The 26,232-nt window shown below is 42.7% G+C and overlaps 2 protein-coding genes across 11 annotated transcripts in view; one reads left to right on the plus strand and one right to left on the minus strand.

The window, feature by feature from the left end:
* The window catches only part of LOC137439963 (dystrophin), a 1,283,433-nt gene that overhangs the window by 397,996 nt on the left and 859,205 nt on the right, over nt 1-26,232 (minus strand). For all 10 annotated transcript variants that reach the window (XM_078768445.1, XM_078768443.1, XM_078768444.1 and 7 more), the window contains 2 exons: nt 8,649-8,796; nt 3,629-3,778 (listed from right to left, as the gene is read on the minus strand). In XM_078768445.1, the coding sequence (XP_078624571.1) occupies nt 3,629-3,778; nt 8,649-8,796 (298 nt within the window). The remainder of the gene's footprint in view (nt 1-3,628; nt 3,779-8,648; nt 8,797-26,232) is intronic.
* LOC144888867 (uncharacterized) overlaps nt 25,582-26,232 on the plus strand; it is a 2,172-nt gene continuing 1,521 nt past the window's right edge. Inside the window, exons 1-2 of the mRNA XM_078768447.1 lie at nt 25,582-25,771; nt 26,007-26,232. The exon at nt 26,007-26,232 is cut by the window's right edge and continues 389 nt beyond it. Of these exons, the coding sequence (XP_078624573.1) occupies nt 25,592-25,771; nt 26,007-26,232 (406 nt within the window). The 5' untranslated portion in view covers nt 25,582-25,591. The remainder of the gene's footprint in view (nt 25,772-26,006) is intronic.

Below are 26,232 nucleotides of genomic sequence, written 5' to 3' on the forward strand. Positions count from 1 at the left end.
ACTACTTTATCTATTCCGGGACCGATCCACTACTTTATCTTTTGCAGCACAGATCCACTACTTTATCTATTGCAGCACCGATCCACCACTTTATCTATTGCAGCACCGATCCACCACTTTATCTATTGCAGCACAGATCCACTACTTTATCTATTCCAGCACCGATCCACTACTTTATCTATTCCAGCACCGATCCACTACTTTATCTATTCCAGCACCGATCCACTACTTTATCTATTCCAGCACCGATCCACTACTTTATCTATTCCAGCACCGATCCACGACTTTATCTATTCCAGCACCGATCCACAACTTTATCTATTCCAGCACCGATCCACTACTTTATCTATTCCAGCACCGATCCACTACTTTATCTATTCCAGCACCGATCCACGACTTTATCTATTCCAGCACCGATCCACTACTTTATCTATTGCAGCACAGATCCACTACTTTATCTATTCCAGCACAGATCCACTACTTTATCTATTCCAGCACAGATCCACTACTTTATCTATTCCAGCACAGATCCACTACTTTATCTATTCCAGCACAGATCCACTACTTTATCTATTCCAGCACAGATCCACTACTTTATCTATTCCAGCACAGATCCACTACTTTATCTATTCCAGCACCGATCCACTACTTTATCTATTCCAGCACAGATCCACTACTTTATCTATTCCAGCACCGATCCACGACTTTATCTATTCCAGCACAGATCCACTACTTTATCTATTGCAGCACAGATCCACTACTTTATCTATTCCAGCACCGATCCACTACTTTATCTATTCCAGCACCGATCCACTACTTTATCTATTCCAGCACCGATCCACGACTTTATCTATTCCAGCACCGATCCACTACTTTATCTATTGCAGCACAGATCCACTACTTTATCTATTCCAGCACCGATCCACTACTTTATCTATTCCAGCACAGATCCACTACTTTATCTATTCCAGCACCGATCCACTACTTTATCTATTCCGGGACCGATCCACTACTTTATCTATTCCAGCACAGATCCACTACTTTATCTATTCCAGCACAGATCCACTACTTTATCTATTCCAGCACAGATCCACTACTTTATCTATTCCAGCACAGATCCACTACTTTATCTATTGCAGCACAGTTCCACTACTTTATCTATTCCGGGACCGATCCACTACTTTATCTATTCCAGCACAGATCCACTACTTTATCTATTGCAGCACAGATCCACTACTTTATCTATTCCAGCACCGATCCACTACTTTATCTATTCCAGCACAGATCCACTACTTTATCTATTCCAGCACAGATCCACTACTTTATCTATTGCAGCACAGATCCACTACTTTATCTATTCCAGCACCGATCCACTACTTTATCTATTCCAGCACCGATCCACTACTTTATCTATCCCAGCACAGATCCACTACTTTATCTATTCCAGCACAGATCCACTACTTTATCTATCGCAGCACAGATCCACTACTTTATCTATTGCAGCACAGATCCACCACTTTATCTATTGCAGCACAGATCCACTACTTTATCTATCCCAGCACAGATCCACTACTTTATCTATTCCAGCACAGATCCACTACTTTATCTATCGCAGCACAGATCCACTACTTTATCTATTGCAGCACAGATCCACCACTTTATCTATTGCAGCACAGATCCACCACTTTATCTATTCCAGCACAGATCCACTACTTTATCTATTCCAGCACCGATCCACTACTTTATCTATTCCAGCACAGATCCACTACTTTATCTATTCCAGCACAGATGCACTACTTTATCTATTCCAGCACCGATCCACTACTTTATCTATTCCAGCACAGATCCACTACTTTATCTATTGCAGCACCGATCCACTACTTTATCTCTTCCATCACAGATCCACTACTTTATCTATTGCAGCACAGATCCACTACTTTATCTATTGCAGCACAGATCCACTACTTTATCTATTGCAGCACAGATCCACTACTTTATCTATTGCAGCACAGATCCACTACTTTATCTATTGCAGCACAGATCCACCACTTTATCTATTGCAGCACAGATCCACTACTTTATCTATTGCAGCACAGATCCACTACTTTATCTATTGCAGCACAGATCCACTACTTTATCTATTCCAGCACAGATCCACTACTTTATCTATCGCAGCACAGATCCACTACTTTATCTATTGCAGCACAGATCCACTACTTTATCTATTGCAGCACAGATCCACTACTTTATCTATCGCAGCACAGATCCACTACTTTATCTATTGCAGCACAGATCCACTACTTTATCTATTGCAGCACAGATCCACTACTTTATCTATTCCATCACAGATCCACTACTTTATCTATTGCAGCACAGATCCACTACTTTATCTATTGCAGCACAGATCCACCACTTTATCTATTGCAGCACAGATCCACTACTTTATCTATTGCAGCACAGATCCACTACTTTATCTATTGCAGCACAGATCCACCACTTTATCTATTGCAGCACAGATCCACTACTTTATCTATTGCAGCACAGATCCACTACTTTATCTATTGCAGCACAGATCCACCACTTTATCTATTGCAGCACAGATGCACTACTTTATCTATTGCAGCACAGATCCACTACTTTATCTATTGCAGCACAGATCCACTACTTTATCTATTGCAGCACAGATCCACTACTTTATCTATTGCAGCACAGATCCACCACTTTATCTATTGCAGCACAGATCCACTACTTTATCTATTGCAGCACAGATCCACTACTTTATCTATTGCAGCACAGATCCACTACTTTATCTATTGCAGCACAGATCCACTACTTTATCTATTGCAGCACAGATCTACTACTTTATCTATTCCAGCACAGATCCACTACTTTATCTATTCCATCACAGATCCACTACTTTATCTATTGCAGCACAGATCCACTACTTTATCTATTCCATCACAGATCCACTACTTTATCTATTGCAGCACAAATCCACTACTTTATCTATTGCAGCACAGATCCACTACTTTATCTATTCCAGCACCGATCCACTACTTTATCTATTCCATCACAGATCCACTACTTTATCTATTCCGGGACCAATCCACAACTTTATTCACAATGGCCTTGCAATTCAAGTGAAAATAAATAATGTCCCATGTTGCTGTTCAATGTCTACAAGCTGCTGTGTCTGAGTCTGAGATCAGCACATACATATTCAAATAGCCGCGTACCCCACACTGCACCATTCAATGTACAGTCCTGTATGTACATACAATAAGTTTTGTATTCACTGTGCTGATATAGCTTTTTCCTTTATAAAGTAGAGGTCCTTTCGAGGGACTGAGACTTTTGAAAACATCCTCGAAAGATGCCAGCTGAGGACGATCAGCTTCATGTTTTCTTCACAAAACGACAGATATCAGAACATGATGTTGCAATGAAGAAAGTTCAACAGACTGAGCATGAGGTTTGTCATTTCAAAATATCCACAAGGTCATAACAATCCAGTTGGGGACTGCACTTTGGTCCAGTGCACTTGCCAAGGAAAGGATAAGAGAAGCAATACTTTTAGGGGGTGGGGGCGGAAGCAACAACAAAAAATAATGGAAAACAGTGGGCATACCGCAGTCCAGCGGGTGTTCAGATGTCTGACGTCTCCTTTGGGACCTTGCCTCTCGGTGCGGCCTGAGGTCCCCACCTCAGGCGCCTCACGCGCACTCCTGCCCAGCCCGGCCAGCGCGGCTCCTCTGCCGGGCAGCTCTGCCGTCTGCCACTGCACACGTAACGCATATTAATATGTTTGACCATTCACACGGGATGCCGACCGACGTTTGTGAAGGCACGCAACATTTCCTCCAAGCAATATCTTGTGAGACTAGACTTCCATGTCTCTCCCGGATCTCGATCGAAGGAAAATGCTCAACACACCCAGGAAGTCCAGTTTTGTGTAAAATTACCATCGGCTCTGATCGGATGAACCAAACTGTGAAAAGCAGAAAGTTTCAACATCATTTCATGTCCCATTTTTTTAGGGGATGGTCGGGATTTTTTCAAATCGCTTTGGGCCAATCACCTTTTATCAGATTGGCTGTTTCCCTTTGATCTTGGGTTAATGGGCTGCTTTCACCTGACCATTGGTCAGCTGTTGTGACACCACCACAACACAAACTCATGCTGGTGCATCGTTAAACGGCTCCAAAAGAATTCCCTCCTCCTTCATTATGTCACTGAACAACAATGAAAGACGAATTAACAGTAATGAAGTGGTGATAGTTTATGATTAAGCGGTCCGAGTTAAGTTCATCAAGCACTTTTATGGCCACTGGGAAATTATCGTCTCCAACGTTGACATTGAGGTTGAGGAGATATCGGCCGATCACAAGGGACCATTCATGAAAACGAGGCTGAAAAACAACCGAGGACATGTCTGTACCTATAATGTCTCTTGTCAGCTTCACTCCGCATCTCTTCCCCATTTCTGAAATGCTTTCCAAGCAACCGCCTCCTCATTTACTCCCAGAATGTCAATCAATGACAATCAATCCTTGTGTCCTCTTACACCGCCTGGCCAGCCAAATGGTTTCTCCAAATCACTGTTCAGTACTTTTCCTCACTTCATCTTAATCATAGATATCAATGTACTTCATGGATGTGGAGCTAAAATCATGTTTGTATTGATTGCTCACTTGACAATCTTCCCACCGTAGAATGCTGATTCACGATCATGTGTAAAATCCAAGTTGTTTTTCGGTATGATGTGATTCTTGCTCCCTCGACCTTCTTCCTCCATGTCATGCTTGTTCGTTTTTCGGTTTCCGGGACAGGAAGTAGCGGTCCATCAGGTATCGTCCTTAAAGTCAATAAGATCCCAATCACAAAGCAACATTCCACCAGTGGCGGAAGACGAGAGCGACGAATGGCGTCTGTTCAAAGAGGTGCAGCAATGCTCCGACTGATTGATGATGACCTTGATTCCTCCTCTTGTTCTGCATGGTTCTTGAGCAGCTGAGGATTTTGAATGCGCCACAGGCGATTTTGATGCCCATCAAAGGGACAACGACAGTGATGGAGCCTATGACGTGTGGCTTTCCCTCGCCTCCATGAGAAGCAATATCAGTTGGGTCGATGCAAGGACACGCAGTCTACAGAGAGTTCAATTTTTGACGTCTCGGACAATCGTACAAGTCACCGGGTGGCACAGATTTGTGCGAAACAGACTTTCCCAAGCAATCAGGGTTGCATGACAACCCACAAATTTTCATGCCATTAAAATTGGAAATCTCTGGTTGGCAATTTGTCACCAGCCATCTTGTACAAAATATTTGGTGGCGAAAATGTCCTCTTGAGCCAATCAGGAAAACAGCTCCAGGATCATTAAAAAATGAAGCAAAAAATCTACAGTTTAACTGACACAATGTGCAGGTTTACCGTTTCCATGTTTGAATGAACAATGTTCGGTGTTTTTTTTTGTTTTTGTTTTTCTATACTGAATCGAGGCTCGTGAAAGAGCTGACAACCGCGAGGGAAAGACAAAGACAGTACAGGGGGACCACGAGGGAAAGACAAAGACAGCACATGGGGACCGCGAGGGAAAGACAAAGACAGCACATGGGGACCGCGAGGGAAAGCGTGATGTGATATAATGTGATATAACAGCCGATTCATCTATCTATAATTCCAGTAATCTCTGTGTGTTTGTTTGTACGTTTGTACGTTTGTTTGTTTGTCTGTGACCGCTGTTTCTCGACAACTACGGGTCCGATATACTTTTAACTTGCCAGGTATATTGCTGGGGACCCGAGGATGTGCCTTTTCAAGGTTTCATATTAATCGGACAAGTACTTACCGAGCTATGGCGATTTAGCCGTTCGCCGTTCGCTTTGGCGTTGCGAATGGACCAAACCATTGCATGTAAATAGAGGGGGGGGGTTCTGTGGTCGTTGCGAATGGACCAAACCATTCATGTAAATAGAGGGGGGGGGGGGGTTCTGTGGTCGTTACTGCCACGTGGTTTCAAAGTTTTTTTTTGTTGTTGTTGTTTGCACGCATGTTTTTTTGCACCCACGTACGGGCACGCCCTAGGATGTTTACACACACACACCCCTACACAAATTTTTTTTTTTTTTTTTTTTGGCAAGGAACGGGCACCCACGTACGGGCACGTCCTAGCTTATATATAGTACGGGCATGCCCTAGTTTGTTCAATAAAGAGAAGGTCACACTCAAAGCAGGAAATGACGTATCATTGTTGGCCATCTGTATTTCCTGGTGGAATCGAGGAAACAAGTAGGAGCAACAGCACCACAATGCCAGGATATGTCCCATGGGAAACAGAGAGGGAGAGAGAGTGACACACACACACACATACACACACACACACACACACACACACACACACACACACACACACACACACATACACACACACACACACACACACACACACACACATACACACACACACACACATACACACACACATACATACACACACACACACACACACACACACACACACACACACACACACACAGACACACACATACACACACACACACAGAGACACACACACACACAGACACACACACACACACACACACAGAGACACACACACAAATCCGCTAACATCTCTCAGTGACAAAAATATCTAGGAAATAATGCAACAAATGATGCTAACGTTATAAGAGCAGGTGGAGGTGAGCAAATATTGCGATTCACCACCCGATGACATTATCCTTTATTGCTGATGGACAGCAACACGAGGCGCTACGTTATTGAATTGTCTCTGGGGGTAACAGATTGAGGTTGAAGGTTCTCTGAAGAATGGTCCTTTCATAAATGTCCGCAAGACTAATTTCCAGGCCGACGGCCATTGTCCCATGGTCAGTCGGACGCAGAAATCAAAACTGGCGGCCATTGTTCCACGGCCAGTCGGGCACAGAAAGCAAAACTGGCGGCCATTGTCCCACGGCCAGTCGGACGGAGAAGGCAAAACTGGCGGAACAAGTTGCCGAGACAATACGATGACAATTCTCAAAATTGTTGATTCGAGGTGTTTTGTTCCTTTGTTTTTTTCGGTCATCAGCCATATAAGTAAACCCCACTCAATCCATCTGGTGTACATCCAATCAAAAGCCAATGTTTCATTTCACATTATTATTCTGAGAACTTTCATCATAAGACTGAATGATTTCATTTTTTTTTCATTTCGCTGATCAATGGATTTGTTTTTGCAGAGCTGAGTCTCTGGACCAATCACTTGCACAGCGCAGACAGCATGGTCTCTCTGTCTCCTTTGTGATCTTGCACCCTCTCCCTTTGCAGTGGTGTCACCCCTTTACCTCCAGGTTTCTGCAGGTACACACGGCCTGCCAGTAACGCTCTTCTTGTTAAGCCCCCAAAATCCAGAATCATTTCTCACCTCCACTCATTCGTTCCTCTTTTTCCTGCCGGTGGAACCATCTTCCTCAGTCTCTTCAATCATTCTTTCGCCCAGGGCTTCAATACAGCTGTTCACCACCATCTCAGTTCATATCCGATCCCATCCACAAACTTGATATTTTCTATCACCATTAATCCTCCCTAAGCCTAACTCTTTCCGGGTTTCCAGTTTTTCGTTTCACATCTGTGATTGGGAGTTTGCAGCTGTGTCCATCTTGTTCATCCCCTGAATCCTCCCATAGTCCTCACTCTACCCCCCTCCCCACCCCACCCTCATTTCTCCAAGTCTGCCTTTAGTTTGTCCCTCAGCCCTTCTGTTGATATATTTACCCCCACTCTTTCTACTGTTCCTTTTCTTCTGTTATGTCCTGATCCGTTTTTGTGTTCTAGCTCCTCCACGAGACTCGGCATTGTATACAAATAATGTCAAAGGTCAATACCGAGGTGAAATATAATATTTCTGATCATTTCATAACACATAACATATGGTACATGACATGTGGAGGGATGGCATACACTGGCTAACTTTTTCCCACAAAACAAAGTGTTTCATACAAAATTAGAATGACACCGTTAGACTGCGTACATCCGCCAGGCTGATCAGTTTAGTGTTTGCATCCAAATGATAGGCCGGATCTGCATCCTGATCTCAAGCAAAATCGAATCAACCTGTTCTTGTCACCTGCCCAACCTGTCCACCAAGTTTCATCCGAATCCGTCCACAACGTTTTGAGATATCATGCCATGTATCATATTTGGCGCTATCTCTCTCTCAATGGTGAAGAAGAATCACTTCAAAAATTTCTCGTATCCGGATCAGGATCTGGATATTCACCAACATTTAATCAAATCGTTCTTGTCACCTGCCCAACCTGTCGACCAAATTTCATCAAATCCGACCATAACTGTTGGAGATATCCTGCTCACAGACAGACAAACAGGGGTGAAAACATAAGCTCCATCAACCTTCAGTGGCAGAGGTGAAAATAAGGGTAAACATTGGGCAGTGTAATGCCAACCTTAACCAAAGCACCATGATTGTGGAAGCCCTGAGAATCAATATGTCACGTGAAGATTTCAGGTAGGACTGCCACATGCGAAAAGGTTGATCGGTATGCACAGAGGAGGAATATCTGCAACTTTTCAGTCCATGATTGAAAAAGTGCTTGATAGTTTGACTTATTGGCCAAGAACCCACTCACCTTAACTTTAACCAGGAGATCTTGCACCTGCTTCTCGTCGTCTGGGTCGACTTCCGTTCCCACAACACTCTCAGCCTCGTCCAACCACCGAGAAAACTCATCAATACCCACACGAACTGAGGCCTGCTGCTTGCTGCCTTCTTCCAAACTGTGGGGAAATAACAGATATGAAGCTCATTGACAAAAAGTCCACAGGTGAAACTAGAGTAAAGTCGATGGAGCGCCATCGCATATCCCCATGCTTCCCACCTGAATCAAAGTTGAAAGATGGCAAAAGGTTCCACCAGGAATGACCCAATATCAAATTTTGAGTTAAAAAAAAACTTGTTTAAACCCATGTGACCATAAGTCCCCACCCTCATGGGACATGAACCAGGGGTCAAATCCACAAACAATGTGTAAATATTCCATGCGTCCCCCAATGTCGATTTTGCACATATACAAATTTTCATTAAAAAATGTTTTAAAATGCGCCCGTAATTGCATTTATTGGGGATTTGACCCCACGGGGTGGGTGGAACCAGAAGTGCCCCAGGGGGTGGACCCAAAAATGATACTGCTCTCGAATCGCCTCGCCATGTGGTAATGATCATAACTACCAAGTTTGGTGAATTTCCGTATAACTGCTTAGGATGAGAGAGCGTGATGCACAGACAGATGGAGCTGACTCAAAATCCCTCACTTCCGTTTTTATTCAAAAAGCAGGAGAATAAATATCCACGCTTGGTTTGGCTAACCCCCGCTCTAGCAGGGAAAATGGCCTTTAAAATGCATGTTTTTTGTTGTTTGGTCATGAAGAACTATGCTCAGGACACCAGACTGGTGTCCAAGATCTTGTGTTCAATTTTCCTCGAGGGCTAATAAGTTTCAAGAAACTGAACTGACAAAATACAACAACAACAACAACAATATCAATAAAATCCAAAAATCCAACAATATCAGATTTATATTTTTTAATCCAACAATATCAATAAAATCCAAAATTCCAACAATATCAGATTTTTTTTTAATGTTGAAGGCTTCAGTCACGAACGTGCAGTCCTTGTCGAAGCCAGGCCTTGAATAAAATAATTGCATAGATAGAAAAGTGAAAAAGAGAAAACAAGTCAGGAGACGACGATGGTTCACGAGCGAGCGGTATTCAATGACAAAGGACAGACTACTTTGAAATGGCCGTCCTTTGTGACCTTTAAAAGTCAAAACCGACATTGAAAAAATATAAATAGGAATGTATTATCTGTTATGAGACTAGTTAGCTACACAACACCGAAAATTCGGTTCGATTCGGACAACTTTGATAATTTGACCTTTGTGACCTTGAAATGTCAAAACGAAGGTTACTGACCTTGAAATAAGATAGAAAATAATGTATAATCAGTTATGAGGTTAGTTAGCTACACAATACCGAAAATTCGGTTCGATTCCGACAACTTTGATACTTTGACCTTTGTGACCTTGAAATGTCAAAACGAAGGTTACTGAACTTGAAATGAGATAGAAAACAATATATAATCAGTTATGGGGTTAGTTAGCTACACAATACCGAAAATTCGGTTTGATTCCGACAACTTTGAAACTTTGACCTTTGTGACATTGAAATGTCAAAACGAAGGTTACTGACCTTGAAATGGGATAGAAAATAATGTATAATCAGTTATGAGGTTAGTCAGCTACACAATACCGAAAATTCGGTTCGATTCCGACAACTTTGATACTTTGACCTTTGTGACATTGAAATGTCAAAACGAAGGTTACTGACCTTGAAATGAGATAGAAAATAATGTATAATCAGTTATGGGATTAGTTAGCTACACAATACCGAAAATTCGGTTTGATTCCGACAACTTTGAAACTTTGACCTTTGTGACCTTGAAATGTCAAAACGAAGGTTACTGACCTTGAAATGAGATAGAAAACAATATATAATCAGTTATGGGGTTAGTTAGCTACACAATACCGAAAATTCGGTTCGATTCCGACAACTTTGATACTTTGACCTTTGACATTGAAATGTCAAAACGAAGGTTACTGAACTTGAAATGAGATAGAAAACAATATATAATCAGTTATGAGGTTAGTTAGCTACACAATACCGAAAATTCGGTTCGATTCCGACAACTTTGAAAATTTGACCTTAGTGACCTTCAAAGGTCAAAGATTCTGAAATTTGTTGGAAAACTTGTATTTCATGATGTATGTGATAATAGAAGATCATGTACGACATTTCACCCTATCAGGAAGCGAACAATGTAATAAAACCATCAAAATCGACTTTTCTAAATTTTGTGACCTTGTGACGAAAATGAAAAATCGAGCTCCGTGGGGCTGGACACATGACATGGGCCGAACCAAATACCGAAACCCCTGTCAGATTCCAGCAAACCCCTCGGAGAAGATGTAGCTTGAACTCGATTACCCCCTAAAAAGATCTTTTTCGGGAGTCGCTCCGCCCACAATGGGCGCAATACGCCCACTCTAGGCAGGACACAACGAGATCATGATATCAACCTCCCACCCAAGTTTCATCAACATCGAATGATATCATCGGGTAGTTATGCTGCGGACAGACAGACAGACAGACACACACATGACGAATATAGTGGTCACTTGATAACTCGTGAACCAATAGTCGAAGAAGTATAAATTGGCAGTTAGCCCAGTTATCCAACAAATAATCTTCTGATAAAAGGTAATGTGCCTTTGCTATCAGTCCAGGCTTTGTGACTAAGTCCTGAATGCCACAAAACAACCTTGGATGGCTGGGCACTGAAATGCTGAATATAAAATAAAATGGTGCCCACATCCCTCTAACCAGATAATAAATCATGATCTTGTGTTGTTCAACCCTAAACTCTGAGAGTCGGATCAACCAAATGGTTTTTGTGTCTGGTTTGTTGATAGTGAACTACATGATTTCAGAGCTGTCTGGGTCTGTTCAATCTGCAGGGAAATGCAACCAAATCCTTTCGTGCAGTTTCAGTGAGGAGGATGGAGAGCAGGGGAGGGTTCGGCATAATGGAGAAAGTTGCCGTTCCTCGAGCCAGTGATTTTCGATTTCAAAAGAACCGAAATTACGCATCAAAAATACATTCCGTTTTGTGTTATCAATAGAAAAAAGAAACACTTATTTGTGCAGTTGCATTGGGAAAAATATAATGTTTTGTGTGTGTGATTCTCCACAGACTCAATTCCAACTTTGTAATTAGGAAAAGTGGTTAAAAATAAAACATACATGCATACATACATAGATACAGACATACATACATACATACAGACATACATACATACATACATACATGCATACACACATACATACGTACACACACAGTGCATTCAGAAAGTATTCAGCCCCCTTCACTTTTTTCACATTTTGTTATGTTGCAGCCTTATGCTGAAATCGTTTAAATTCACTTTTTCCCTCATCAATCTACACTCAATACCCCATAATGACAAAGAGAAAACAGGGTTTTAGAAAGTTTTGCAAATTTATTAAAAAGAAAAAACTGAAATATCACATTGACATAAGTAATCAGACCCTCAACTCAGTACTTAGTTGAAGCAGAAGCACCTTTGGCAGCGATTACAGCCTCGAGTCTTCTTGGGTATGACGCGACAAGCTTTGCACTCCTGGATTTGGGGATTTTCTGCCATTCTTCTCTGCAGATCCTCTCCAGCTCTGTCAGGCTGGATGGGGACCGTCGATGGACAGCCATTTTCAGGTCTCTCCAGATGTTCGATTGGGTTCAAGTCAGGGCTCTGGCTGGGCCACTCAAGGACTTTCACAGAGTTGTCCCTAAGCCACGCCTGCGTTGTCTTGGCTGTGTGCATCGGGTCATTGTCCTGTTGGAAGGTGAACCTTCGGCCCAGTCTGAGGTCCTGAGCGCTCTGTTTCAGGTTTTCATTAAGGATATCTCTGTACTTTGCTCCGTTCATTGTTCCCTCAACCCTGACCAGTCCCCCAGTCCCTGCTGCTGAAAAACACCCCCACAGCATGATGCTGCCACCACCATGCTTCACCGTTGGGATGGTATTGGGTTAGCGGTGCCTGGTTTCCTCCAGACATGAAGCTTAGAATTGAGGCCAAACAGTTCAATCTTGGTTTCATCAGACCACAGAATCTTGTTTCTCACAGTCTGAGAGTCCTTTAGGTGCTTTTTTGCAAACTACAAACGGGCGTTCATGTGTCTTTCACTGAGGAGAGGCTTCCGTCTGGCCACTCTGCCATAAAGCCCAGATCGGTTGAGTGTTGCAGTGATGGTTTTTTTTTTGGATCCAAGATCGAGGCTGAAAGACCTAACATTAATCACACAAAAAGTCAAACCGACACATAAAACACAAAATAAGGGGAGCGGTAGACAAGATGGGGAGAGAGGAGGAAGGACACAAACACAACATTTGAGAGCAGGGACATTGAGAGAACTGTGGGAGGGAGAGGGCTTGGGGGGAGGTGGGAGATGTATAAAACATATGGACACTGCAAGGAAAGAAATTGGAATTTCAAAAAAGTGTATCTGGGGTGAATTAGCGGGGGTAGAAAAGATCAAAGTTTTGGATGGGGGAAGATATGAGATTGTGGTGAACAGCTGTTTTAAAGACCTGGGGGGAGGAGTGGGATTGCAGGGAGTGTGGGAGTTTGTTCCAGAGGTGGGAGAAAAGGGGAATGAAAGAGTGAAGGTGAGCAGAGAGCCTAGATTTTGGCAGTTTAACCATAAGAGGGTTGCTGGCAGATCTTGTGTGACCTGTAGGAGTATTTGGGGGACAGAGCACAGAGAGAGGGCTGGGGGAGCAAGGCCAGAGAGGAGTCGGTAGAAGACAGAAAGTCCACCAACCTGCCTGCGGTGAGTGAGTGAAAGGCCCTCGGAGTTAGCTTCATCGCAGGAGATTCCAATGATTCTGAACGCTTTGGTTTCAACAGCGTGAAGTCGAGCTAGGTGTGAAGCAGGAGCACCAGCCCAGAAGGGAGAACAGTATTCCATTGACCTGTGGATGAAAGCCTTGTATGTGCTGAGGAGCTCAGGTGTGCCAAGGAAGGACTTCACACGACGGAGGATGCCCAGTCGGCGACTGCCTTTGGAGGCCAGCTTGGAAATGTGGTTTTCACAAGAAAGATCATTTCAGATAGTGAGACCGAAAAAGCTTGAACTACAGAACTTCTTGGAGAGGATTGTTGAGAAAGTAGATGGGAGGGTTGTCCAGTCGGTCTTTTCGGAGAGACAAAGTAAGAGTGTGAGATTTGTCAGGATTGAAAGACATGTTCCACTTGTTTGACCAGTCTGTGATTTTTTCCAGGTCTGCAGAGAGTGAGGAGGCTGCAGACTGCCGATCTGAGGGATGAGGAATGGAGCGGCAGAGAGTGGAGTCATCAGCAAAGAGATAGAGAGGATTTTCAAGAGAGTCAGAGAGATCATTGATGAAGACCAGAAAAAGCACAGGGCCCAGAACACTGCCTTGGGGAACTCCAGCCTGAACAGGAAGGGGAGATGAGAGAAATCCATTCAGGGACACAAGTTTACTACGACCAGAGAGGAAGTCCGCAAGCCATGAGTGGAGATTTCCATGGATACCATAGGAGGAGAGTTTGGTGAGCAGAGACGTGTGCCAGACCGTATCGAAGGCACGTGATACGTCAAGGGAGACAGCTCTGATTTCGTGTTTGGCATTGAGGACCTCCATCCATCGTTGAGACAGCAGAAGCACCATGTCCAGAGTAGAATGACCTGGTCTGAATCCAAATTGATGATCGGAGATCAAGCCATTGGAGAATAGGAAGGATATGATATCCGAAGCAATGATGGATTCTATGACTTTGCTGATAATTAGGAGCAGGTTGATTGGTCTGTAGTTGCAAGGATCTGTTTTTGCACCTTTTTGTGTAAAGCGCGATAATGTTTGCTGATTTTCAAGATGCTGGCAGATGACCTTGAGCAAAAGAGAGGGAGAAAAGAACAGAGAGAGGGTGAGATAGAGCGGCAGAGCAGGATTTTAGGACCCGTGGGCTGATGCCGTCTGGTCCAGTTGCAGAATCAGAGTCGAGGTTTGACAAAAACATCTCCACCTTGTCAGGAGAGAAGGACACAGATTCCAGGAGCAGTTGGGTTCGACTGGGTAAGGTGAGAACAGAGAGAGATGGGTTTGGGACACAAGATTTTGAAGCAAACACAGAGTTGAGGCGTTCGGTTTTGTCACGTGCGGTGTCAACTGTGTAGCCATTTGAGGTAAGGGAGGGTATGGAGGGGGAACAAACACCAGAAACGGATTTGACCAGGCGCCACCAGGATTGGAGGAAGGAGACAGGTTTGAGAGTTCATTCTTGAGTGTGGAGAGGTAGTGCTTCCTGACACTCCTGAGGGTAGACACACACTTGTTCCGAGCTTGGTGGAAGGAACTGAGATTGCCTTCAGTTGGATTTGCCTTCCAAGAGGCAGAGGCAAGTTGTTTCAGGGCAACTGCCTCACCACAAGATTCAGTGTACCATGGACGGGAGGAAGGGTAAGACAACTGAAGACGAGATGGGATAAATCTGTGCATGAGAGAGAGCAGTTTGCTTTGGAAGAATTCCCAGGAAGAATTGATGTCAGAGGCAGTAGAGATGGGAGACCAGTCCAGATGATTGATGGCTGCTTGCAGACCGTGCCAGTCAGCCTGAGTGAAATGCCAGACTCGTCGACGCTGAGGAGGCTCTCTGAGAATGGCCAGAGAGATGTCCACTTTAACAAGCACATGATCACAAGAACCGATTGGAGCAGAAGAGGAGCAGCAGACATTTGCAGGGAAGTTTGTCATAACGAAGTCCAGAAGAGATGATACTCCATTGATTGAGATCCGGGTCGGGAAATTGACAGATTGTGTCAGTCCCAATGAGTCGCAGAAGTCCTTTGCTGAGGAGCCATGGCTGGTGAGAGAGGAACCCACACCAAGCCAGCTGGCATGATGACTGTTGAAGTCGCCACATATGAGGAAGAGAGAGTTTGGATGAGTTGATAGAAGTTGGTCCATGTTGTCAGAGAGCGAAATGTAAATGGAGTCATCACTGTTTGGAGGACGGTACAGAACACATATGAACAAAAGGTGGGAGCGGAGAGGAAACCGTAGCCAGAGGTACTCCTGGGGGTGGGGTGGAGAGAGGGCAGTGCAAGGAGAGTGAGGAAGATAGTTTTTGATAAAGATAGCAACCCCACCACCAGGACGAGGCTCACGTCTGTCATACCGGAGGAGGGAGTAACCAGGAAGAGATATTAAGGGTCTCTGGAATGTCCTTCTGGAAGTTTCTCCCATCTCCATACAGGATCTCTGGAGCTCAGCCAGAGTGACCATCGGGTTCTTGGTCACCTCTCTTACCAAGGCCCTTCTCCCCGATTGCTCAGTTTGGCCGGGCAGCCAGCTCTAGGAAGAGTCCTGGTTGTTCCAAACTTCTTCCATTTAAGAATTATGGAAGCCACTGTGCTCTTGGGAACCTTCAATGCAGCAGAGATTTTTTTGTCCCCCGTCGCACCACGTGCGGAGCGAAAGGGGGACTATGGTTTTACCCTCCGTCCATGTGTGCGTCCGTACACTGCAATATCTTTATAAAAGTAAGTGAAGGACCGAATTCTAATTTAGTGTGTGGGTGCAACTAGGCATATGGAAGAACCCTATTGAAAATTAGGTCGCCACGTCAAAATGCAAGATGGCTGTCACCATATCTAAACCTTGTGAGCATGATATCTTTAAAAGTAAATGTCTGAACCTTGTGAGCGGAATATGTTGAAAAATAAATGAACTACTAACTTCTAATCCGGTGTGTGGGTGTATCTAGGCATAAGGAAGAACGCTATTGAAAATTGGGTCGCCACTTCAAAATCCAAGATGGCCGCCACCATATATATGTCTGAACCTTGTGAGCGAAATATCTTGAAAAATAAACGAACTACTAACTTCTATTCTGGTGTGTGGGTGTATCTACGCATAAGGAAGAACGCTATTGAAAATTGGGTCACCACGTCAAAATCCAAGATGGCTGCCTTGCGTCTTCCACTTTGTCAACTCACATCACTTCACCGACGGGGAACCGAGGCGTAACGCTTGTTTTTGTAGGCTTCCCCAGATCTGTGCCTCGACACAATCCTGTCTCTGAGCTCGGCAGGTAGTTCCTTCGACCTCATGGCTTGGTTTTTGCTCCGATACGCATTGTCAGCTGTGAGACCTTATATAGACAGGTGTGTGCCTTTCCAAATCATGTCCAATCAATTGAATTTACCACAGGTGGACTCCAATCAAGGTGTAGAAACATCTCAAAGATGATCAAGAGAAATGGGAGGCACCTGAGCTAAATTTAAAGTGTCATAGCAAAGGGTCTGAATACTTATGTCAATGTGATATTTCAGTTTTTTATTTTTAATAAATTTGCAAAACTTTCTACAATCCTGATTTCTCTTTGTCATTATGGGGTATGGAGTGTAGATTGATGAGGGAAAAAATGAATTTAAACGATTTCAGCATAAGGCTGCAACATAACAAAATGTGAAAAAAGTGAAGGGGTCTGAAAACTTTCTGAATGCACTGTACATACATATATACATATATACACACATACATACATACATACACACACACACACACACACACACACACATACACACACACACACACACACACACACACACACACACACACACATACATACACACATACATACACATATACACACACACACACACACACACACACACATATACATACACACACATACATACATACACACACACACACACATACACACATGCACATACATACACACATACACATACATACACACGTACATACATACACACATACATACATACATACACGTACCGTGATTCAATACACAAAGAATTCTGTCTATACGAGTAGTTCTGGATCAAATTACCACAGTGACCCACACTTACAGCTCTAGATATTATGTGGGCCGCCAACTTACATCCTGTGTAGTGTGTACACATATGCAGTAAATATGTTTTGTATCTGTTATCTGATTTTAAATGAGCAGATGAAGTCCAAATATATTAACTGTTCATATATACCTATTTTGACACATATTAGTGGGAGATCTGGCAATTCCCTTTGTTCAAAGCAGTTTTTTTTTTAAAGCTGGATGTCACTTGGGCCGCAGGTTGAGAACCACCGTTCTGGACCAACTATACCTGGAGCGCAACCACAGCCAATGCTCCGCACGTCAATCACAGCTTCTTTGGACAAGTGTCATTGTGAATCTCAACCTCCATTGCATCTCCACCAAAATAATGAATAAAACTTCATCTAACAATCTTTGGAGAGCGAATTAAAAGTGAAATATGATTTTAAAGTCACACACACATACACACATACATACATACACACACATATGAATCAAAGCTCTTCTTCTTGCGGTTTGGATCTTCACACGCTGTTCTGTTGAAAGTTTCTTCCTTGACGCCATTCTGAACCCACTCATAGACGTTCAAGCAAAGGAACAAGCTGATGAAAACTAATTTACCATCTATATAATAATAGCGTAAGGACTCGACTTTGTTATCCCTTTTACGCCGCACCCAGTGACCCGATGCCCACGGCACTCATGGATTTACGATCTACGAACCGCACTCTTTGTTTATCACGTACAGACATACTCTAAAAATCTGAATTAGCCGACGTTGGGGCCCAAAAGCATCCGATTAACTGCCGATACGACGCCATCTTACGACGCCATCGTATTGGCGTCTGCTGGGCGAAGGCGAAGCAAGCCGTCCGCTGATTGGACAGGCGAAGGCGAAAGCAAGCCGTCCACTGAGTGGACAATCCAGAGCATGCGTTTGTGCCGGTGTCGGCGATCGTTGTTCATATACGCTCTTCATTCTCATCTTTCTTCCTAACTCTTACTCGGACAAGCAAATCCCCTATGCCATCCATAATGGTACACTCTATCCATACACCACATCCTCCCTTCCGTGGATGTTCCACGGGTTTCGGCTTGTTTTACTATAATTCACAAAATGTCTGTCTGTCTGTTCCCTGGTACCGCAAAAAACGGCTGAACCAATCACAACGAAATTTTGGATGGGTAATCCTGGGACCCCCTGGAGTAAAATGCCTATATTGTTTTCCAATTTTTTTTTCTTCCAATTTTCCAATTTCCGATTTTTCCAAGTTTTCCAATTTTCCATTTTTTCCAAACACGATGGAATATTTTTGCCGATATCAACAGTGATGTGGCTTTTATTGAAATTCCACAAATACTGTTTAGATTTTGATGATTTGCGTGTGATATGATTTAACGGATGTTTATATAAATCGTTTAAAATTAAAAAAACCTTCAATTTCTGATATTTTGCCTTTTCCTTTGGGCCTCCCAATTGAAGCCCCGCCCATAGGGCGGGTACCGTTGCTAGTGTTCACTAATTTAAAACTTTTATTGTGGTTCCTTCTAATTCATATCAATGTAACTGGTGTTTATTACTTCAATAATTTATTAACATTTATTGTACAAAATCCACAAACTGTTTCCTGCATATTATCTTTGTGGTGTTTTTAGTGTCATTTTTTTTTTAACCTACCCCCCAACCCCCCACGTCGCATGCCTCCTCCCCTCTCCCTCCCACAGATCTCCCGATGTCCCTGCTCTCCATCTTGTTCTCCCGCTCCCTTTATCATATGTTTTATGTTTTATGTGTCAGTTTGTCTTTTTGTGATCAATGTTAGCTCTTACACGAGCCTCGACCTTGTATACAAAAAAAAAGAAGAAAAAAAAGTGGATATTACGAGCACATGATTTATATGAGTATCACAAAAATTAAACGTTTTGAATTTTCTAATTTATTTTATATATTTAAAGGTAACTGTGACATTAAATTAACTTTCGCAGAATTTTAATTATTATCTACCCATAGTTTGACCCCTATAACTTGCCATAAATGTTTAATGGGGAACAACAGCACGAAAGTGATAACAACCCAAACTTTTGCACAGTACCGTATGCACCGCCATGTTTGCGGACTTCCTCTGTAGGTGAGCGAACACGGACATACATTTAAAGGTGACACGTCCCATGGACACGGTTTCCACATTTTTCCCACTTGCCGTTTATAATCTTCATTTTATTACTCCCTGCGTCTGTGTCATCCCGATGGCAAAACACAGCACCCAGGGGCACCGTGCGGAGACTTGAGGAAAATTGTGTTTTTTCGATTTTCAAATCGAATTTCACGATGACCGGCCTCTCCAGAGATCGTGAGATGGATTTTGTTCAGCATGTAACGCGAGCAATCGGCATCGAGATTCACAGCGACTCGAGACCGAAGCGGCTGCGATTGGCACCGGCCGAGCATCGCCTGCGCTGGCACTCTGGGTCCACACGGCATCCCTTGTGCGACAAATTGTACTTTTTGTCTTGTTAGTTTTTCAGAATGTGGGAATTAAGTCTGTGGTGAATCGCACAAACAAAGAAGGACAATATTGTTCATATTTCATTTGGAATTAGACCCAATAATGACTTTCTTCTGTAATTTTGTACCTTCCATTTCTTTCCGTGTGTCGGATTCAGTTTCCCATTTGAATTAATCAACTCAGTGAATTCAAATCCGCTTTTCGTGATCGCACAAAATCACTTGCTGCTCTAATTCCGAATGGACCTGAAACCAGTCTGCGAATCGTGTCATATATGTTGCTTATACCATGGTGTTGCCAGATTTTAACCCTTTCTATTCTGTTGCAGTTGCAGCAGATCCATGAGGTCAAGGCGAGGATCCAGCAGGAACGAATGTCAGACAAATGAAGTAAATTGGAGGTGTGTGCATCGGTGCGTACCTGTCTCAGCACCAGTCTCTCTTTGTCCATGTATGCAGGGGTCCCAGCCCTCCTATTTTTCCTATTTATTCCTACTTTTTAATAGGATCCTATAAATCTCCTATTTTTTGGTGGAAATTCCTATTTTTCCTATTTTTTAACCCTCAATGTTCCAAAATTTAAATTGATATATTAATTAGTAGAATTTCTGTATCTAAGCGTCAGAACAGACATTCCTATACCAATCGTCAGCCATGGAATTGCTTTCTGGGTCCATAATCGCAAGACAAATTTCCAAAACGACTTTAAGCTCAAATCCCCGAAGAACATATGTCTCTTTGTCTTTTTCTCGAAAACCGTTTGTTCGATCGATTTCACAAGTGGTGAGTGCATTTTTGAGGACTCAACAAAGTGCAGTGTTGAGGAAAAATTGAGTATGCAGTGATGACGTCACAAATAAATACTGTACGAAGTGGAGGCATGTCGTTTACACCATGGTGTAAAGTACGTGTTGTTATTGATCTCGACTGGAAATGATATGTATATCTTATGTATATTATGTTATTGTTATTTTTGACTTTGTCCTAATATTAAGTATATCCTTCCAAACAATTGTTTTACCTTTATGATTCGTGCTTCATGCTATTCAGTAACAGAATTATAAAAGATAAAATGAGATGAAAATAATATAACTATGTTTATCATGCATTTCTCTTGGATTATCTCATATACTTTGTGAAGAATGACTGAATGATACCTTGACCATTATCATTGTCCTTTGTCTTATTTCAAAAGTTCAGCTGAGCTCAATTTTTAAGGTTTGTACTTTACTTAGAGTAACAAAACCAACTGTGAACTTTGCGGTTATTCAGTTATTACTAACAACCTTTCCCTAAAGATTCTACCTGAAATTGAACTTTTCTACTAATTTGCTGAACATTGACATTTGATACTACATGTTTAACTCAATCTTTCGCTTATTACAATGAGATTGTATTTTGCCTAAAACTAATAGTATTTGGCAAAGAACTAATTCAATCGACAATTCACACATTTCATCATTTAATTGCAGATAATAAAGAAGGACCACGACACAAAATAGGGATTACAACTTAATTCTGTATACTTTCGTGTGGTAGTTGCATATTCAGCTTTTAACAAAATTACAGTAGAATTAAAATTTACATACGCAATGCTGCACAATAGGTAATGCAAGCAATGTAGGACAATAAAAAAAAAAACAAACAAAAAACAATAAAGACTGTTAAAGTCTTGTTGTTTCATAATCTTCTGAAGATAGTACAACAACAATACCAAAGATACATAATTGAATTGTCATCGCTTAGCTTGAACTCAGATTAGTGTTCAAGCTATTCAGCAGTGGAGAAAATGCAATTATCGGGTGGTAAACATGTTAGGACATGTTATTTATCATCTTTCTTGTTTCAGGTATAATCTGCAGACCGGTAAGAAATTTGTTGATTTGCCTTTAAATTACTTTGTTTGTTCTCATTATTTTACTAACTTATGTTTCAGTTTTGAAAAAAAAAACTGTTTGGTTCACAGTTCTTTCCACTTCATGCGTTAACAGGTTAGGATTTTCTATGCTAATTCATTTAATCTTATCTCATATTTGTTTTCTTTTTGACAGGTATACTCCCAGCAGTATAATGCCTGGTGGGAGAACTAAATTTAACCCAGAGTGGTTGAAAAGTGGACATGGATGTAGGCTTTCTGACTGGTGTCAGCCTAGCAAGTCCTCAGTGTTCTCAGCTTACTGCTCGTTGTGCCATTCGGAAGTGAGGTGTGACAATCAGGGTGTGAAACAACTGACACAACATGCCCAAAACAAAGGGCACCTGAAGCGTGCGAAGGAACTGCTGGGTGGGTCACAGACGTTGCTGACATTCGTTCAACCATCAACTTCATCTGCTTCAGCATCAGGGTCAGCTTCTACAGATGAGCCAAGTCGTGCAGCTTTAGTCTGTATGTCCAAAAAAGACGCTATTACAAAAGCAGAACTTCTATGGACATTGAAAGTTGTTCGTTCGAATCTGAGCTACTCTTCCTGTGACGGTTTGAAGGATCTTCTGCAGGCAATGTTTCCTGGTGTTATCCCGGATGGTTTCTCAATGAGCTCATCGAAAGTTTCATATCTCATTAGCGAAGCCACAGGTCCTTATTTTCAGGACATGATAGTCACTGATGTTAAGAATTCAGCTTCTGGCTTCAGCCTCATGTATGATGAAACCACCAATAAACAGAACTTGAAGCAACTAGAAATCCGTGTACGGTATTGGTCTGATGCCGAGGAACAGATATTAGTATTTCACCTCAAAACTTACCTCATGGGTCATGCAACTGGAGAAGATTTGTCCAGGAAAATAATCTCTGCCTTGGATGAATCGAAACTGCAGCTTCAGGATATTATCATGCTCGGCAGTGATGGGCCTAATGTGAGCACCACTGTGTGGAGACAGATTGACAAAGCCATTCTCGACAACAGGGGCCCTGGTCTCCTTGATGTAGGGACATGTACTCTCCATACAGTACACAATGCTTTTGCCAAAGGACTTGCAGAGTACTGTGGAAACCTAACTGAGCTTGCAGTGGACATTTTCTACTGGTTCAAAGGCTCTGCTGCTAGATCTGTTGATTTTCAAGACATTCAGCATAAATTGGGTGCTGTTCCAAAAAAGCCTTTGAAGCATGTCGAGTGCAGGTGGTTGACACTGGGACCTGCAGTGGAGCGGCTGATAGAGATCTGGGAATCTCTCAAAGAGTATTTCTTGGTATTTCTTCCAAAGCAGCAGCCAAAGGACATGTTTAAACCCAGGTACAAAAGAATCAAAACAGAACTACAGCGACCGGAAATAAAAGCTCAACTGCATTTCCTGAAGTTCTTGGCAGCAACATTTGCAGAGTTCCTCACCTTCTTCCAGTCAGAGCAACCACTTGTGCACATTCTATATGACAAACTCCATGACCTGCTCAAAAAACTGATCAGAAGAATTATGAAGACTCCTTCAGTTGATGCTGTGAAAGACATCTCAAACCTTGATGTTTCCATTGTTGCAAACCAGCTGGAGAATGAATCCATGGGTGTGGGAGAGGATACCCGACGGTGTATCGCTAAGTTGAAAGTCTCTGAGAGGGAAAGGATGTATCTTGGGATGAGGAAGTGCTACCAGGCAGCCATAGTACACCTACAAAAGAAGCTTCCATTGACAAACAAAATCCTGAAGAATGCCAGATGTCTGCAGCCACAAAACAGGACTGCTGCATGGTCTCTTGAATCAGCCAAGAGCCTGTCCAGACAGCTGAAGAGGAATATTGACAGTGACAGCATTGCAGATGAATGGAAGGTGTACCAAGAGGAAGCCATTCCTACTGACTGGTCCCAGGAAACACAGGAGAATGAAGAAGAAGTCTGCATGAAGAGAGTGGACAGTTACTGGGGAAAAGTGTTGGCTTTAAAAGGCTGTACGGGAAACTGTAAATTCCCCCAAGTGAGACAAATGATAAGGATTGTCCTTGCACTGTCTCACGGAAACAGTGACGTGGAACGCGCGTTCTCAATCAGTGGGAAAAGTGTCACCAAGGAGAGAGTTAGTCTGAGCGAGGCATCAATCAATGGTCTCCGTGCAACAATGGATGGCATGAGATTGTATGGTGACCGGCCCGAAATGGTCCCAGTCACAAAGGGACTCCTCTCGTTAGGACGTTCTGCTCACATGCACTATATGCAGAGACTTGAAGAAGAACGAAAAGCCAAGGAAGATGAACAGAAAGCCAGGGAGAAAACCAGGCAAGAGAAAGAAGAAAGAGAGAGAACAGCTAAGATTGCTGTAGAGAAGGCAGCGGAGCTGTCTCGTAAGAGCGAGGACTTGAAGAAAACAGAGAAATCTCTGGCAGCAAAAGAGTCATCTCAGCAGATGTCACTGACTGTTAGCAACAGTCTGCTTGATCAAGCAAATAAAAAGCTTAAGGTGGCGCTTAAGAAAGGTGACATGACTGAAATTGCAGTAGCTCAGGCCATGCTTGAGTCTGCTCAGAAAAAGATTCAAGAGACACAGACTCGTATGGTGGAAACCAGGGAGGCGCAGAGAAAAGTGGAGAAGAAAAAGCAGACTTTGATAGAGTCCATGGTGGCTGCCAAAAAGAAGAAGTCATATAGTCTAGTAGGAAGACTAGGTCCCCCTGCACCCCCCGGAGATATACTTCTAATCAGTGTTTCTAGATTGGAAAAAATGTGTAGAAAATGACTAGCTATGGCCCCAAGCTGAAAAAATGTCCCACATACCATTTTTATGCAAATTACTGCTGCCATTATCAAAAAAACGATTTTTGACATATCTCAGCCAATATTGCAGATAATTGAAAAATGAAGGTGTCTAGACCCATGTTTTGAAGGGCATAGATCATGATAGAACTATTCATAACATGATTACATGTGTCTATGGTATACTAGTATGCATATTAATGCTGTAATTACAAAATAATCAGTTTTACAAATGATAAGGATACGTTAATACTGCAGATAACTTAACATGGTACATAAGGGGTCTAAACCCAGGTATTTTCAAGGTTAAATGTCAACAAGATGCTCCTGAGTCTTGCATAGGGGCGGGACATTGGCAGTAACATTGGTACCACTCAACTTTTCTTCCCACCATTGACTTTGTATTGCGAGAGATTTTCACTTGCTTATTTAAAGGTTTCTCACCCAGCCCACGTAAAATCTACCAACTCCTGCTGTTAACTCCCAAACATATTTTTTTATGTTATCCAATCACAGTGCAGAAATGACAGACTAGAGATCCAAATTAGTGCTGCTATAGCTGCCATTTTACATTTCCATCCATGTAACATGCGCGCTCGCGCGCTCGTATCAATTGGTAATGTCGCGCGCTCGTATCAATTGGTAACGTTGATGTTATTGAATACCTCAGTTGAAAGTTCAGTCTTCCATTCCATCTGGGTGTTGTTCTTGGTATTCATCCTCCAATCTAGCCAGGTAAGATGCTAACTATGAACGATAAGATGCTAAGATGAACGAGGAGGCCGTTCAGCGAACCCTAACTACTATCAAGAACTTCACCAATCCGTTCACCATCATTGATAAGGACAAACTCTACTGCCTGGCCTCTGGTGCTCCCGTCCCCATGGATGTTGAGATGGATGTGTTACAAGCAGAAGCTGTGGGGAAAGCTGCGAAAGCTGACTTCATCAGGCGCCTGGAAAGCGGAGAACCTGAGAGCTTCTTCAACCCAATCAAGAGAAAGAAACTCAAGACCATGGAGGCTAGTAACAAGAAGATCACACTAACATCCTCACAGGGCAAGGTAAGGATGTAATCCAATACCCAAGTGCTTTTGTATTTTATGTTGTATTTTTAAATGGCGTCCTGTACATGCTATATTGAGATACAAGATTGAACTCCAAATTTGTTTATTAAAGACAGTGCACATCAATGAACAATGTAAAGATTGTAAATATGCCAATTTATAGCACATGAATAATTTTCACCTGTAGTCCTTCCTGTAGTACATATCAACCAATCACCATTTATCATTCCAGGTCATCCAGTATCAGGAGCAAAGCAACCTTGCATTCCTGCTCCTTGTCAAGTCTCAGAGTCAAGATGAGCCATTAGACCTGGGAGAACTCATGAAGTACTGCCTGATGCCAGTGCCTCCTAGCCTTGGGACACCAGATGGGTTCTTCTGCAAAACCAACAAAGCCTCCATTCTGCACTACCTTTTAGAGGACACCACACCACAAGATCTGCAATACCCCAAGGATG

This window comes from Myxine glutinosa, chromosome 14 (genome assembly GCF_964187855.1).
Source record: "Myxine glutinosa chromosome 14, kmMyxGlut1.1, whole genome shotgun sequence".
NCBI lineage: Eukaryota > Metazoa > Chordata > Myxini > Myxiniformes > Myxinidae > Myxine > Myxine glutinosa.